This window comes from Verruconis gallopava, assembly GCF_000836295.1.
Source record: "Verruconis gallopava strain CBS 43764 unplaced genomic scaffold supercont1.2, whole genome shotgun sequence".
NCBI lineage: Eukaryota > Fungi > Ascomycota > Dothideomycetes > Venturiales > Sympoventuriaceae > Verruconis > Verruconis gallopava.
Window position 1 is genome coordinate 455,583 of NW_015622138.1, and position 13,755 is coordinate 469,337.

The following is a 13,755-nucleotide window of genomic DNA, read 5'->3' on the forward strand; positions in this document are numbered from 1 at the left end:
TCCCGACATCGCAAAATTTGTATGAGCCACCAATGCCGCCCAATCTTCCTTGGGCAAGTGGTGATAAGGAGAACCCGCGAACGGCAGTAAAAGAAAAAAAAACGCCGTATCACGCAGTCTAGCCATAGAAAAAAACTTATCCTTTGAAACGACTACATGGCCTCAATAAAACGTCCAGATTTCCTCCTTCTTCTCTGACCATAAATGCCTCCAGCGAAGCTGTTTCCGATGTCTTTAAAGCCAAGTCACACGGGAGTGGGCGCTCAAGTCCTGTCAAGCATATACAGCTGCTTGAAGACCTTAAAGACTAGGCCATTATCAGGTATAGGGAGAACGAGGTCATACTTTGACGCAACAAAAGCTCTTGCAGCTGTACGCCCGTTTATGAATTGGGCCGAGAGAGCATGGCGATTGTGATTTTTATCGCGATTTAGCCGAATAATGATATAACTTTGTTGATATAAGGAAGTATCTTATTTTCATGACAGCAGCTCTCTAGATAATATTTCAGAAAGCGTTTGAGCCAACCCAGCCCCCTGCGCAGCTGAAAACCCCAGTATCTTAAATTTTTCAAATCCGGCGTTCCAAATAATGACAATTCTTACCTGTTGGCAACCAGTGTCGACAAGACATCTGTTCGAGAGTCTGTACCCAATTCATAATCAGGCAAGTCAGGTCTATACCTTGCCACGGCGATTGCTCTCCTACCCAGAGCTCTGAGTATATTGCAATACACAACATCCTACTCTATATCACCATTGAAGATTTCTGATATAAACTCAAGAAATAGTAAGTAAGAAATCCTGGCCTTTGGGTTTGTCCTCACTTTCATGAAACTCTCCAATCGCTGACAATAGGCATAAAGGAAAAGAGCCATCCCTTCTGAGGACAGTTCAGGGATAAGATTCTGGTGCACACTCCTACTAAGAACATCCTAATGCTTGAATATGCCGTATTAGGCATGAGAGCATGTTTCTAGGAATCTGAAAGATTAATGTCGGCCCTTGTGGATTGCGCTTATAACTGCTATAGGCAGGATCACCAATGGCAAACAGCGCAGAACAATATCGTTAGTCATATAGTTCATGCACCTTACGAGAGTCGGCCGACAGCATGGCAATTCGGGGAACAGGGCACACGCCAAAAAAAAGGGGGTTCCGTTATCAGGTCCGCCATCCCCTTAGCCCGGCATGGTACTAATGCGTTTTACCCGATCGCGTTTTCGAGCAACACAACGTTTCTCAAGCTGCAAAGCTCGTCGTCGAGCTACTTCGGGTTCCCAGGAGGGGTGGCTTCACCGCCACACAGCAATGCCCAAGGACGTCAAGATTCACGAGCAGCTAGAAATATGGAGGGAGGATGGACGTGGTGGAAGAAAGCTGATTCTCTGCAACGACGACACGTGGTCCCGGCGGAGGGCTTGAATCGAAACGCATCGTAACATTGCAGATTGCGGTGTCGGGCGCCGCAATAGCTCTTCTAAGCCTAGGAATGGAACGACAGAATAAGCGAGCAGAAAAGCTGCTAGGAAATACACTAACGTCAACGAGAACAGCATGGGAGATATCAAGCAAGAATCTGGTATTTTGACGTGCTGAAAACATGTTTGATTTTCAGAGCAGACAATGGCTGAAGACAATCAGCGCGGTGGCGAAAGTAAACATGCCGAGAATGGCGAACTGCCCTCTAGCCGCAAGCAGACTGAATTGGCTATGGGCCTTTTATTGTATTGCATGCCGTACAAAGCTTACGAAGCTCTGATTATGTCGCATAGATGCAGTTCATATCGAGTTGGCAAGATTAGATTCATACTAAGTTAGCGCCCAAGTCCCGCTTCCATACGCTGTCTCCACGTTATCGATTACAACGAAATGACGTGGCACGGTGAAGATTATGCCTCGTGCTGTTCTGGTGGTAGTTTGGTGACCTAGACGGTCTGTTCTTTTTTGGTATTTTGGCTTACCTGCACGCAGCTGACGCAGCTTACGCCCAACTTTTGTGGACGCAAGTCAACGTAGAGGCGTTCTGTGTGACCACAATGTGAAGACGAGGCGGCCTCAAACAATACACCTATATTATCTCTCAAACGTCTAAGTGCGACCCCAAAAATGATGTACGCCTGCTTGCTGTCATAGCTTTGCAACTTCCTTGCTTGGCTCTAAGAACTCCCCCTTCTTCACGCGAGCACACAGCTCGATGAGCACCTTTGCAGCCCACTCGTAATCGCTAAGTTCGAGATAGACCTGGCTTGAGAACCGCACCCACCATGCGTCGTCGTAGAACATCAGCGCCATGAACGTGTCGTACTCCTTGGTCATCGTGGCCGTCATCCACACGATGACCGGTGAGCCTACACTGTCCGTTCCGGCTATCTTCTGCACCTCGGCAACGTCCAGGGGAAGCTTCACGTTCCTCAAGCAGCAATTCCCGAGAGTGCCGTCTTCGTTCTCCAGAACCTTGGTGCCCAGGATCTTCGCCACCAGGTCGCCGCCTTGCCTCGAGAGATCGTGACAGTATTGTAGGATTGCCTTTTCGCCACCCAGGCTCTCGCGATATCTTATCGCTGCGGGCACACACAGATACGGCGCTATATCGATCGTGCCCATGAATTCAAAATTGGCCACAAAGGGCGACTTGGTGTTGGGTGGCAACGGGTTGTTCGGTGGCAACTCACCAGGCTTAGGTCTGGGCTGGAAGCCGTGTGACGTCGGAACCGTGGAGCGGATGAGGTGCTGATTGCGCACCGGTACGTAGAACACAGCGCACCCTCGCGGAGTGTACAGCCACCTGTGTGGTCGCGAATCAGCATGTTGTCAACACGTCACGGGAAGACTACGTAGAAGCGTACTTGTGGCAGTTGCTGACGAAGAAATCGGGGTCGAGCTTCGCTAGGTTGAGTTCGATGTGCCCAACGCCGTGGGCAGCATCGATGCAGCTCAAAACGCCGAGTTCTCGGCACGCCTCTGTGAGCGCTTCGAACGGCACGCGCACCCCAGGCATGCTGACGACCGTGTCAAAGACCGCGATGCGCACGTTAAACCCCTGGCTCTGCTGCTCCTTCACAACGCGCTTGAACTCGTCCACCAGGCCCTTGTCACTCACGGGGTACATGCACTTCACCTTCACCGACTGCGCGGGCGTAGTCTCCGTGATGTAGCTTATCGTCCTCTCGCAAGCCCCGTAGATGGTGTCGAAGTACACGATCTTGTCCCCCGGGTGGAACACCAGATTGCGCAGGACAGTGTTGATGCCCGTAGTGGCGTTCTGGACGAAGACGCACGCCTCCACGGGAGCATTGAGAAGCCTTGCTATAGCCTCGCGACTTGCGTCAAGGCTACGGATGGAGTCATACCGGATGAAGGCATCTGCTCGGGCCTCCGAGGCATCTTGGAAGCGACGAAGCTCCTGCTGGATTTGGCGTGGATACGTGCCAAAGGAGCCTAAGGGTAAATGTTAGCGGTCGATATACTTGGCCCTCTGTACCTGCGTGGATGTACCGTGATTCAGATTTCTCCACTTTGGCTCGATCAGGAAGTCTGCCTTTAGCGCATGGCCGAACTTTTTGGAGCTGTGAGCAGCCATTTTCTATTCATCTGATTTGGAAAGGGACAGAAAGACAAAGCGTTTGGAGTGAGAAGAGATGCAATCGCATTCAGCAAGAGGATATATGCGGATCTTCGGGGACTGACGTCTTGACCGCTTTCAGGTGTTCAGCCAACCTCAACGTCGAACCAATTGAGTCACTGGGATTTGCATACCGAACCTTCCTTCCACGATGGACCGAGCATCCATAGCGAGACCAGCCTTTTTCTCTTGCAGATTGCCTAATAAACTCGTATCAGTACGTAGGGCGTGGTACCTACCTCAATGTGTGCAAGGGTCCATCGCGGTGCGGCAGCTAAACTCATTGGCGGACCCGTGGAAAAGCGGAGCTTGAGAACAATAATTCATGGACGCCGATGCTGGACGCCGATGCTAGCCGCAGAACCGGCGGGTCAGAGACGGATGTCGACTCGTGGAAAGCTGGAATGACGGTTGATAATGCGAGGGGAAAAAAAAGGCAACTACTGGCAGATATGGCAACACCTTGTGATCTTGCCAAGCTCCTGGATGAGATGGTCGCGAAAGGGATTAGAATATGGGATTGGACGATTTGGTGACACAACGTCCAGAGAAATATACACATTGGAAGCTCTAATCTAACGGTTACGTACTTATCGACAAGAGCGTGTGAGTTTAAAAAAAGACATTGTATGTGGAAGCCGGGGAAAGAAGGTGAATTGTACGGGTATCCATAGAACGGGACTCTGTTGCGCCTCGGAAAATAAAGTTCGGGTTGTCTCCCATTTTAAAATAGATTTCTTTCTTTTCTTTTAAATCCGTCTCTGTCTCTCCTCGCCCTGAGCTTTCACCGCCATTCTGTACTGCGTTCGGTACTGAATTCTGCCAAACGTGCCATAGCCAACGACGCCGAGGAAGATGGCCGTCCATATACTGGTGACGATGAGACCAGTTGGGAAAACACCAAGAGCCAAGCCTGGCACAACGAAAGGCGTGGGCAAGCCAGCTGCCGCGGCTGCGATCTCCTCGGCGGGTTTTCCGAGGATGGATTGCGGATCGTTTGCATTGGTTGCAGCTTTTACAAAGACACCGGCATTGAAGGAGGCTTCCGTCGAAGAGAGGGTGGTGTTGACGGACTTTTGCGACACAGGATTCATGCCTGAGATGGAGATCTGGGGCACGAGGACGGCCTGATACTCGGTGCTAAGAACAAATTAGCAGGGGCCCGCACATCATTACTCGAACATTACACACGTGTTCATTCCTTGAGCCAAAAGATCTTTATTCACTTGCCCCACGTATTGTCGAACGGCAACTTGCACCGGCATCATGATTCCGTTTGTCGCAGCGACAGACGTGGTCGTCGCGACGCTCGACGTCGTCGTGAACATTTGTCTTTCCACAATTGAGCGCTTGACAGGGACTTGGCTGCCGTTCAACTGCTGGATAGTCGCGCCTGCATAGGATAGTGTGACCATCATGTCCGTGGCAGGAATGCCCACAAAGTCGCCTGTAGGCGCGCATACGTTGTACATTCGCAGCTCCGCCTCGAAGACGCCTTTCTGCTGGTCGAGATAGGGCACATTGTAGCACACGGCAAGCCCTGCTGGGTTCGATGCCTGTCCCTTCAGGTTCATGACCGCTGTCATGCAAGAGCTCTCCGCCTCCGCTGTCCATTGGGTCGAATTGACACTCTTGGCCGCTTCGACGAGTGCGGCGCCAGAACTGGTGGCAGCGGCGGCGGAAGCGGCTGCTGTAGCCGTCGTCGTCGTCACAGATGCGGTAGTTAGCATAACACCAGCAGCCAGGGTGTAGCCTGCTGGCACTACCACTGTGGGCCATATTCCACCTGGGGCATTGAAGACATCGCCCCTCTTGCCAAACTCGTGCAGCACCGCATTCGCCTCCCTCCGCATGTGCTCATCCGGGTCGGCATTTCTAGGATGAAGCGCTGCAGCAGCGTCTATTTCACTTCCCAGAGCCAAGCCAAGGTGTCCAGCGAAGAACACGCTCACAATCGTGGCCTCGAGCCGCATGTCGATCGCCAAGGACGTGCACTTTTTCGTCGAATGAGGGTTGAGGTAGGGCGTCCTGGGCTCGTCCAGCGATACTACCGCAGCCGTTCACCAAGTACAGGCAGGAAACCCGACAAAATAGCTGCTCAGCAGCGTAGAAGGAGAAAAGCAAAGGAGCGTGTGTAGTCGAAGCAAGTGTGAAGGAGAGAAAAAGGTTTGCACGCAGACGGACAGGAGATGCGCAGCATGAAAGGCTAGGCGGGTAGCGCCTCGTATAACGGGCCAAACTACAAAACGGAGCCCCCTACCTGATGCGTCGGCAAAGTGACGCAAAACCGCCGTTGCTGGCTCGAAGCGGACTGCTCGAAATCACTCATCTACGGAGGCCGACTTCTAGCCACGCGGACGACCCGGCCGGACATGGTGCGACCTCAAACCGAACGTGTGAGCTAATCGTCTCAGCCGCGCGAGGGCTGCCGAGCGAGGCCTATCAGGACTCGGGGCAAAGAAACAATCGATAGGCTTGCTATTCGGAAGGCGCGCGACCGACGAAAGACGTTGGCTGCACGGGTTTCAGGGAGCGTTGTTTGTTCTGTGGTCGCTGGTTTGGAGGCGCGCTCAGGAGGGCGGGCCAAACGAGGTCGAGGCCCAATCAGACGGGGGCCCGGCCGGCTTAGCGCCGCTCGCACACGTTTCACCACGCCCAATTCTGCACTCGGCCAGCAGACGGGACCTGCATGCCTGGCCCGCTCCAGCGCGCTCAGCACGGCTCGCTGCCACCATCTTGCTGCTTTGGGGGACGGTGGCTCGGCGCAAAGCCGCTCGCTTGTGCCATACAAAACCACTCTCATGTCCACCGCCTGATGTTTCCAGTCCTTGCTGTTTGGCTGCAGAGATTACCTTCTTGTCGCTTCCCTGCCTCGCTGTGTTGTATCGCTGACACGACGTGGTACGCGTGGACCGGTGTGCTTGTGTTCGGCAGCAGCGACGCAAGAGGGAGAATTCTTTGTCAACACGTCTCAGGGCGCGAGGGGATAGTCTTATGGGGCCGTATGCAGGCTCTCCTGAGAACCAAACATGAATGCTTTCTCCGGACTTGCCCTCCGCAAGACTATGCGTAGACGACGTGTCGATCTCGGCATGTTCTGCCAGAGAAGCTAGACAGAGGAACAAACGCCAGTTTCTGATCTTTCGTTGCTGTCTTCCTTCGTTCCGCTGATTGCGGAGATGAGTGGTGATGCAAAATGGCCATTATTGAGTCACCGCAAACCTCTTCGGCTGTCCGGGCCAGTCAACACGTTAATGAAGGACGACGAGCAAGCCACGGCCCGCGTGCCCAGCAAATTGGCGACGAAATCGTCAGAGCATTCTGGTTCAAGGCCCGCTTCAGCTGTTGAAATGGGGTGGCACTGTTTTTGGGAGCATGGCCGAGACTCGTGTGGCTCCAATATTGAAGCGCGGCTGTACGAAGGGAGGGACAAGAATACTGTGGTGAATCGGGTGACAGCCGTAGACGGATCTGCTGGTGAATGACCTCTGCCCATGTGCACGTCGCCTACTGCATGGCCAGGCAATGCGTCGGCGGTCGAATGTGGACGTTGCCGGCGAGGGGCAGCCTATCAGATTCCCACTCAAACAAGGCCGGACTTTGCCGGACGTCGCGCGTCCTCTGGGCGAGGCGAGGCTCTCGCCCCAGCTCGTTCGCTCGATGTAGACCAAAGGCATCTGCTGTTCGACCGTCGCGCTCCGGCGGAGGCAGACATGGGTGGTGGACCGACCTGGCGGATTCCAGCGCACAACATTCTCACGCAGGCGAGGGGCGGCACCGGAGCCTCGTTTCTGCGTTGGCTGCATCGTGCATGTGTAGATGGCGCAGCGCCGCATGGGCAGGTGCTTGGAGAGCCTCGAGAGCACCGCCTCGGCCGTCGCTCGCCCACATCGCCCGGCCGGTCGCGCTTCAAGAAGGACGGCGAGGAGCAGGCTGCTGCTGGAGCCAGCTTGCGGGCGAGCCAGCGGCGGAGCCGGTTGAGGAATAGCGGCAGCCGGGCCGGCCCGCAGGTCTTTGTGGCCCAGCGCCTGACCGCCCACTGGGCCCGCGGGCCAGCCAGCGGGCAGCGTCGCCGCCGCTCGCCCAGCAGTCCCGCCCGTTCGTGCGTGCTGCGCGCCGGAACTTGTGCCTCTGCGGCGGGGCCTTGGCTGCCCAACAGCCCGCAGCGCCTCGCCCCCCGCCCCAGACGGTGCCGTACTTGTACGCCAGCGGCGCCGCTTCGGTCTGCGTCGACGGCACTGTCGCTCTGCTGCTCGCGCTCGCGGACGGGCCCGCAGTGTCGTCGCGCGCGCTGCTGACTTGGCTGCTTCTGGTGCACAGAATGTCGAGTCGCGGCAGAACACGTCGTGCTGCATATTAGGCTTGCTCTCCAGTCAGGCGCTCAGCCAATACCGACTTGCTGCCCAAGCTGCCGATCGAATTTTCGAACCGCAACCCACAACGCGGCTGCCAGTTCACGCGGAGAGCGACCATTGACAGTACACCACCCGTCTCGCTCGTTGCTCAACCGTGTCCACATCGACTCCGCGCTGCCGCCCGTTCCTGGCCGCCTGTGGACTGCCCATACTTATCCCGTCCACCGGCGCGCCCGGTTCTGCCTGGATTCCCGTGCGTTGTGTGAGTCCTTCAAACTCCCACCGCCCGACTTCGAAAGGTCGTCCCTTCGCCTTGGGATGACGCCTTGAGATTTCGTGGTGAAGCGGAGCCCTCTCATCTTCTGGTCCTTGCTGCTGCTCTTCTCTTGCCTGTTGCCATTAGCCCGTCTCTTGTTGCGTGCTCACCGAGAGCCTCGTTTTTTGACCATGCAGCCGTACTCGACATGGCGTGTGCCAACAACCAGCTATCGCAACTCGCCCCCTAGGGCTCAACACCACCCCTTCTTGACACATCACTCCTCTATGCTGGAGCTGCATGACCAGGGATGGGCACGAGCAGACTCTCCCAGCACGCGATCCTCCTCGTCCTCAGGATATGAAGGCGTCATCACGCCCACCGCGAGCTCGTCCGAGGTCTCAACCCCAGAGCGCGTCGCGACTCCGAAGCCTCCGCCTTCTCCCCCCATCGAGTTCAGGACGCAGCTGTTCGGGTCTTACTCTCGCAACCCTTTCTTCAAGTCCAGTCGTCCGTCCCCTCCCGTGTCTCCCAAAAGTTTACCAAGTTCACACGTTGCTGCAGAATCTCGCTCGCCGCCAGACTCTTCAAGCCGGTGCCCAACGCCCGTCGCTCCAACGCCCGTCAGGCCCATCAGCATGAACTCTGCAGGAAGTGCTCCAGGCTACCGTCATGACTCGCCGCAGTCGTCTCCCGTGAACATGCTCGAGCAGGTCCATATCTCGCCAGCGCCACCGGTCGCCAAGCGTGAACTAAACGATGATTTTCTGCAGCCCCCCAAAATAGTTGACAACCATCACAGGATGGCCGCGGAGCTGTGCAAGCAGATCCCAGAGCTGATTAAACGTAAGAATTGGAAGTACGGTGATATGATCATCCAGTGGACCATCATGCAGCCAAAGACGGCTCTTTTGTTGTGGGTTTGCGGTGAACTCGATGTTCTTCAGAAATTGGTTGTTTATTACGAGCTCAAGGACAGCATGCTTCCCTTCTCCGAAACTCACCTGAAAGGGATAGTTTCGGACCCAGCCAAGATGATTGAGGAGCAGTGGAAGATTGGTATCTTGAAAAATCTACCCCGCGATGGTGGTCATGTGGAGTTTCGAACGCAGGACACTGTTCCGTTGCAGGATCACGGTCCTGTAGGACCGCCTATGCCCACCACAGTGAAGACGAGAACAAAGATCAAGTTTGCGGACGGCTTTGACAACTTATATTACGTCCGCAAACGTTTGGAAGTGCCACCTGACCGACCACGAGATAAGACTACGATTCTTAATCAGATCAAGTCATATCAGAAACTAGAACATTCGTCCATCGCAAAGATTGTCGCAAGCTACGCGCAGGGCCAGGTGGTTGCATTCATTATGCCTTATGCTGAGGTCAATTTGGCCGAGTTCTTGGAATCCGAGCTGACTGGTTCGTCCCAGTCAGAGCAGATCCTGGGCTGGATCAAAGAGCTTGCAGGTGGCTTGGCCTACATCCACCAACGTGGATTGGAGCACAAAAACATCCGGCCACAGAAGATTTTGGTGGATGTGCCGAACAACCGCATCTTTTTCACCGTTTTTGGGGTTTGCCATCCGATGAGGAAGTCGAACTCGCAGCTCTTTTCGCCTTACTCCAACGAGCCAAGCTACATCTACGCCGCGCCCGAAGTCGTGGCGGGACGAGATGTCGACGCGAAGCATTCAGACACGTTTTCACTCGGGGCCATCTTTCTAGAGATGGTAGCATTTGCAAAGGGCCGTACGATTGAAGAGATGCGGGAGTTCCGCTCCCAGCGCTCTCACGACAACAGCTTCCACGCCAACCTAGCTCAGGTGAAGAGTTATATTGACGTTCTGCGAACCGCGCAGATCTCCGTTCGCAACCAGCGAAAGCGTGTCGCCATCATCGAAGAGTCTGGAAACATTCTACAGGTCGCGAAGGGCATGCTCAATCCGGACCCGCGAAAGCGACCTACCATGAAGCAAGCCGAGCATTACTTGCTCCGAGGACCCGGTCGACGCCAGCGGCAGCCACGGAGGAATAGCTTGGGCGCAAGGAGCGAGATTGGCCCTGCACCAACACAAAGCTCATTTTTCAACGACCTCGCATCCTTGCAGGCATTCTATGGGAACCCAAGCGCGCAAAGTGTGTATGGTGGAGAGTAGAGAAGGAAGTCCGAAGCAAGACGGCCCCACAGGCTGACCACAATTATCATTTTAACGATGATTACGTAGCGTTTTGCATTTGCATATTTTTTTTTGTCTCTGCTCTACGTTAACTACCCTATTTATTTTATTTAGGGCAATACTGGTGTTCTGTGCGCAAACAAAAAGAGGTTCTTGCACACGCAATTTAGGGCGAAGGGACTTCCTCTGGTTGGAAGTGGAGAGCGTGGGGAGCATCTTTATTGAGCGTTCTTTTGACAAAGTTGACCATGACGACTAACATTAGCTGTTGTTTTTTTTTTCTTTTTTTTCTGACGCTGCTCGTTTTGGCTTCTCGAAGCATAGTCTGCGTTTGGGCGGCATTTGAGATACCCTTCTTTGGCTGGTCGTTTGCGGCCATCATATTACATAGTTCTGGCCTTTTTTTGGGCTTATTCCTTCTCGCGCTCGCTGCTCATTTTTTATGCTTCCATGGAAATTAGGAAACGTAATGATAGACTTCTTTACCCAACCCTTGAGAACCACCTGTATATCCCACCCGAGACTTTTCAATCCACACATCCTCGCAACAGAATGAACATGGTTCCAAGGAGCGTGCAGAGAGCTTAAAAGTGCAGATGATATCAAATGCCCCCCTCTCACATCCCCCCATTAGATGCCCTAGCCAAAAACTTCACCCCTGCTATCAGACATCCAAAACCCCGGACGTCACATACGGACAATCAACAACACGTCAATCTGCAAGTGACGACCCAAACGTCACGAGGTCGAGCTGCTCCTTGTCAAGACCCGCCGCACAGCGTACCGATCAGCCTCGCCGATGCGACGGCCACGTTCCTTTCCGGGTTACATTCGCCAGCCGCGCCAGCTCACGAACATGCGTGCTGTGTGCAGAGTGCAGCCACGGGAGCATGACACGCTCACTTTGCACATCCCGTCCCCCGCCCCCTCTCTCTAGCTCTCTCCAACCTAACCCTCTTCCCTGCCTATTTAAGCTCCGTTCAGGCTCCAACTAGCTGCTGGGCTGCTGTTCAGACCGACCGGGTAGCTTGCTGGAGCCTCCCTCTCGATGCCCAACGCCGTCGACAGGCGCATCAGGACCGTGGAGTGGGCGCGGGAGTCCCCGGGGAGGGGACGAGAAGAGTGCTGAGCAACCGCCGCGTCGGACTGGACGGGCCGTGGCGCTCGTGGGCTCTGTATCGCTTGCCAGTTCGACTCTGCGATGTTGTAATGACGACTCACTGTGCCGACGGGGCGACCGCGTCTGCCTTGGTTCGTCCGTCGCACGCAAATGTTTGGGGTCCGGCAACGCTGGGGGGGGGGGGGGGGGGGGGGGGGGGGGGGGGGGGGGGCGGAAAGGCTCCCACGAAAGGTGACCTGCGAATCGTTGGGAAAAAAGAAGTAAAATGGGTGCTGGAACGGATGGGCGGATGACGAACCAACGGTACACAGTATGGCTTTGTCGAAAAGTCAGGCAGCGTAGATGTGGTTGGACTTCGGGTGGACGTGGGAGAACACAAGCCAAAGTCGTTGATTTTGACTCTGTGCAGTATTGATACGTACAAATGTTCTATGATACATCCTCGTCTTCCCTGATTTTAGCCCTCTCGCTGTAAGGCAGGCTGTTTTGTTAGATACAGTGTTAAGAGCTGGGAGAAAAAAGGGGGCGGCCTTGGAAAATCTTTTGTACAGAAATCTAGACACATTCAAGACAACAGAACTGCCAGAGATGTCCAGCCTCCCCTTTTGGAAAAATGATGCTCGCTGTACACGTTGCGTGTTTGCGCCGTGATGATGCAGATGCTCGCCTAAGCCTTCCTGTTGGTAAACCACCGCGTTTCTTCTCCTCGCAAAACGTGATCGTTGTTTCCACGCTACATCCGTGTCGTGTACGCGGTTCGAAGGGTTGGTAAGTAAGGGGCTATGTGATGATCTCCCCAATATCAATCATGTTCGGCCTCCACTCCTTGCCGGTCCCGTCCTCCGTCTCGCTCGGCACCGTCACCTCGGTGGGAGAGTACAGGTACCAGCCTTTCAGAGCTGCCGCGGCCGCCCTGTTCTTCGCCTCAACCAAGCTTCCGCCGACGGCTTCGCCAAGCTTGTCCCTTCCGGAGTAGACGCCAACTACGAAGACAGGATGGGCACTGTGTCGACCAGTCTCGCTGATCAAGCGTGCCACGGGAGGCTCGAAGCCCTCGCGAAGACAGAGACGCGACAAGTCACGGGTAGGATATCGGAAGTCGAAGAGTTGTGATAAATTGAGCACACGGGAGAGGAAGTGGTCCTGGAAAAACTTCTTCGCAGCCGCACGGCCCGTGTGCAGGTGGATGGCGCCTACGAGGGCGCGAACAAACTGTGCGTGTGCTTCGTCCCTAGAGATGGTGGGTATGTGGCCGGACGACGCGGAAGGTTCTGGACGGCGCTCCATGCCAAACTGGTCATCGTACACGATGCGCGAAGACATGCCTCGACGCCAGCCCATTGACCGCGCAAGCTCCTGGTTCGCCCTCCCTGATCCATCCTGCGGTTCCTCTGCCGGTTGCTGCGACGACTCAAGCGCATTCGCTCCGCCCTTCGGTGTCAGTCTGAATTGCAGCAGACCTGGGTCGACTTCTCCGCCCGGCTCGGCCGCCTCTTCGACGCCCCATTCCTTTGCAATAGTCATCAATGCCTTTGGTCCAACGTAAGCCTCCTGAGCTGCGAACAGGACATCCATTGGCAGACGCGGGTAATGGCATATAAGATGCTCGCTCATGTAGTACCCCATCACGTCGCTGCCCAGCGTGGCCAACGCGCTGTTATTGAATCTGGCATCTCGATCCGCCGTTCGATCCACGAGCGTCCGTGCAAGAGTCTGCAATGGGAACCTTTGTGGCAACGCCAGACGGGCGTGCAACGCTGCGAGCTTGGCCGAGCTCAGGGAGGCGTTGACTAGCGGTGATGGTATATCTTCTAATCGCGTGCCGGGAGGAGGCGGAGGATTCGAAGGCGAAGCATACAGATTGAAAGGTGTTGATGAGAACTGCGACGCCTGCGTGCTCGATGGGCGATTAGGCGAGTTGTGCGGGTTCTGAGCGAATGGACAAGGCGAGGTCCGTCGATGGCGCGTGAGCAGCGACTGCCCGCGCAGCTGGTGTATCCGTATCCGTTTCATCTAAGGCCTTTGTGAAAGAAGACAACGTGGGTGTGAGAAGGCGGCAGGCCGAAGATAAAGAATCGAAGACGAACGAGGGACGAAAGATCGAAGCGGAGGAGAAAGCAGGTTGGTCGTGCGATTAAACGGAGCCCGCGATTCTCGATGCCACTGGCAACGCTGCGTTAACCCTTTGGGGACGAACTTTTTTTCCAGGCTCGACCTTCCGCA

At 55.0% G+C, this 13,755-nt stretch overlaps 4 protein-coding genes across 6 annotated transcripts; 1 reads left to right on the forward strand and 3 right to left on the reverse strand.

Moving 5' to 3' along the window:
* Positions 1 to 1,563: 1,563 nt before the first annotated feature.
* Positions 1,564 to 3,838, reverse strand: PV09_00657. 2 transcript variants are annotated; one of them, XM_016353429.1, is made up of 4 exons: positions 3,759 to 3,838; positions 3,498 to 3,699; positions 2,849 to 3,440; positions 1,564 to 2,787 (listed from the first exon to the last, which is right to left on the reverse strand). In XM_016353429.1, exons 2-4 carry the CDS (start codon positions 3,580 to 3,582, stop codon positions 2,130 to 2,132), a joined length of 1,335 nt encoding a protein of 444 aa, XP_016218582.1. In that variant the 5' UTR covers positions 3,583 to 3,699; positions 3,759 to 3,838; the 3' UTR covers positions 1,564 to 2,129. The 2 variants fall into 2 exon arrangements, with proteins under 2 accessions (XP_016218582.1, XP_016218581.1); XM_016353428.1 differs by having other exon boundaries at positions 3,498 to 3,838.
* A 289-nt stretch (positions 3,839 to 4,127) lies between these two features.
* PV09_00658 (uncharacterized protein) lies at positions 4,128 to 6,007 on the reverse strand. Its single transcript, XM_016353430.1, has 2 exons — positions 4,816 to 6,007; positions 4,128 to 4,764 (listed from the first exon to the last, which is right to left on the reverse strand). The coding sequence occupies exons 1-2, from the start codon at positions 5,595 to 5,597 to the stop codon at positions 4,374 to 4,376; spliced, it is 1,173 nt and encodes a 390-aa protein (XP_016218583.1). The 5' UTR covers positions 5,598 to 6,007; the 3' UTR covers positions 4,128 to 4,373.
* Positions 6,008 to 7,960: 1,953 nt separating this feature from the next.
* PV09_00659 lies at positions 7,961 to 10,900 on the forward strand. Of its 2 annotated transcripts, XM_016353432.1 has the most exons (2): positions 7,961 to 8,745; positions 8,800 to 10,900. In XM_016353432.1, the coding sequence occupies exons 1-2, from the start codon at positions 8,427 to 8,429 to the stop codon at positions 10,389 to 10,391; spliced, it is 1,911 nt and encodes a 636-aa protein (XP_016218585.1). In that variant the 5' UTR covers positions 7,961 to 8,426; the 3' UTR covers positions 10,392 to 10,900. The 2 variants fall into 2 exon arrangements, with proteins under 2 accessions (XP_016218585.1, XP_016218584.1); XM_016353431.1 differs by having other exon boundaries at positions 7,961 to 10,900.
* A 904-nt stretch (positions 10,901 to 11,804) lies between these two features.
* On the reverse strand, positions 11,805 to 13,709 carry PV09_00660 (uncharacterized protein). Its single transcript, XM_016353433.1, has one exon. It carries the CDS (start codon positions 13,543 to 13,545, stop codon positions 12,313 to 12,315), a length of 1,233 nt encoding a protein of 410 aa, XP_016218586.1. The 5' UTR covers positions 13,546 to 13,709; the 3' UTR covers positions 11,805 to 12,312.
* Positions 13,710 to 13,755: the final 46 nt, after the last annotated feature.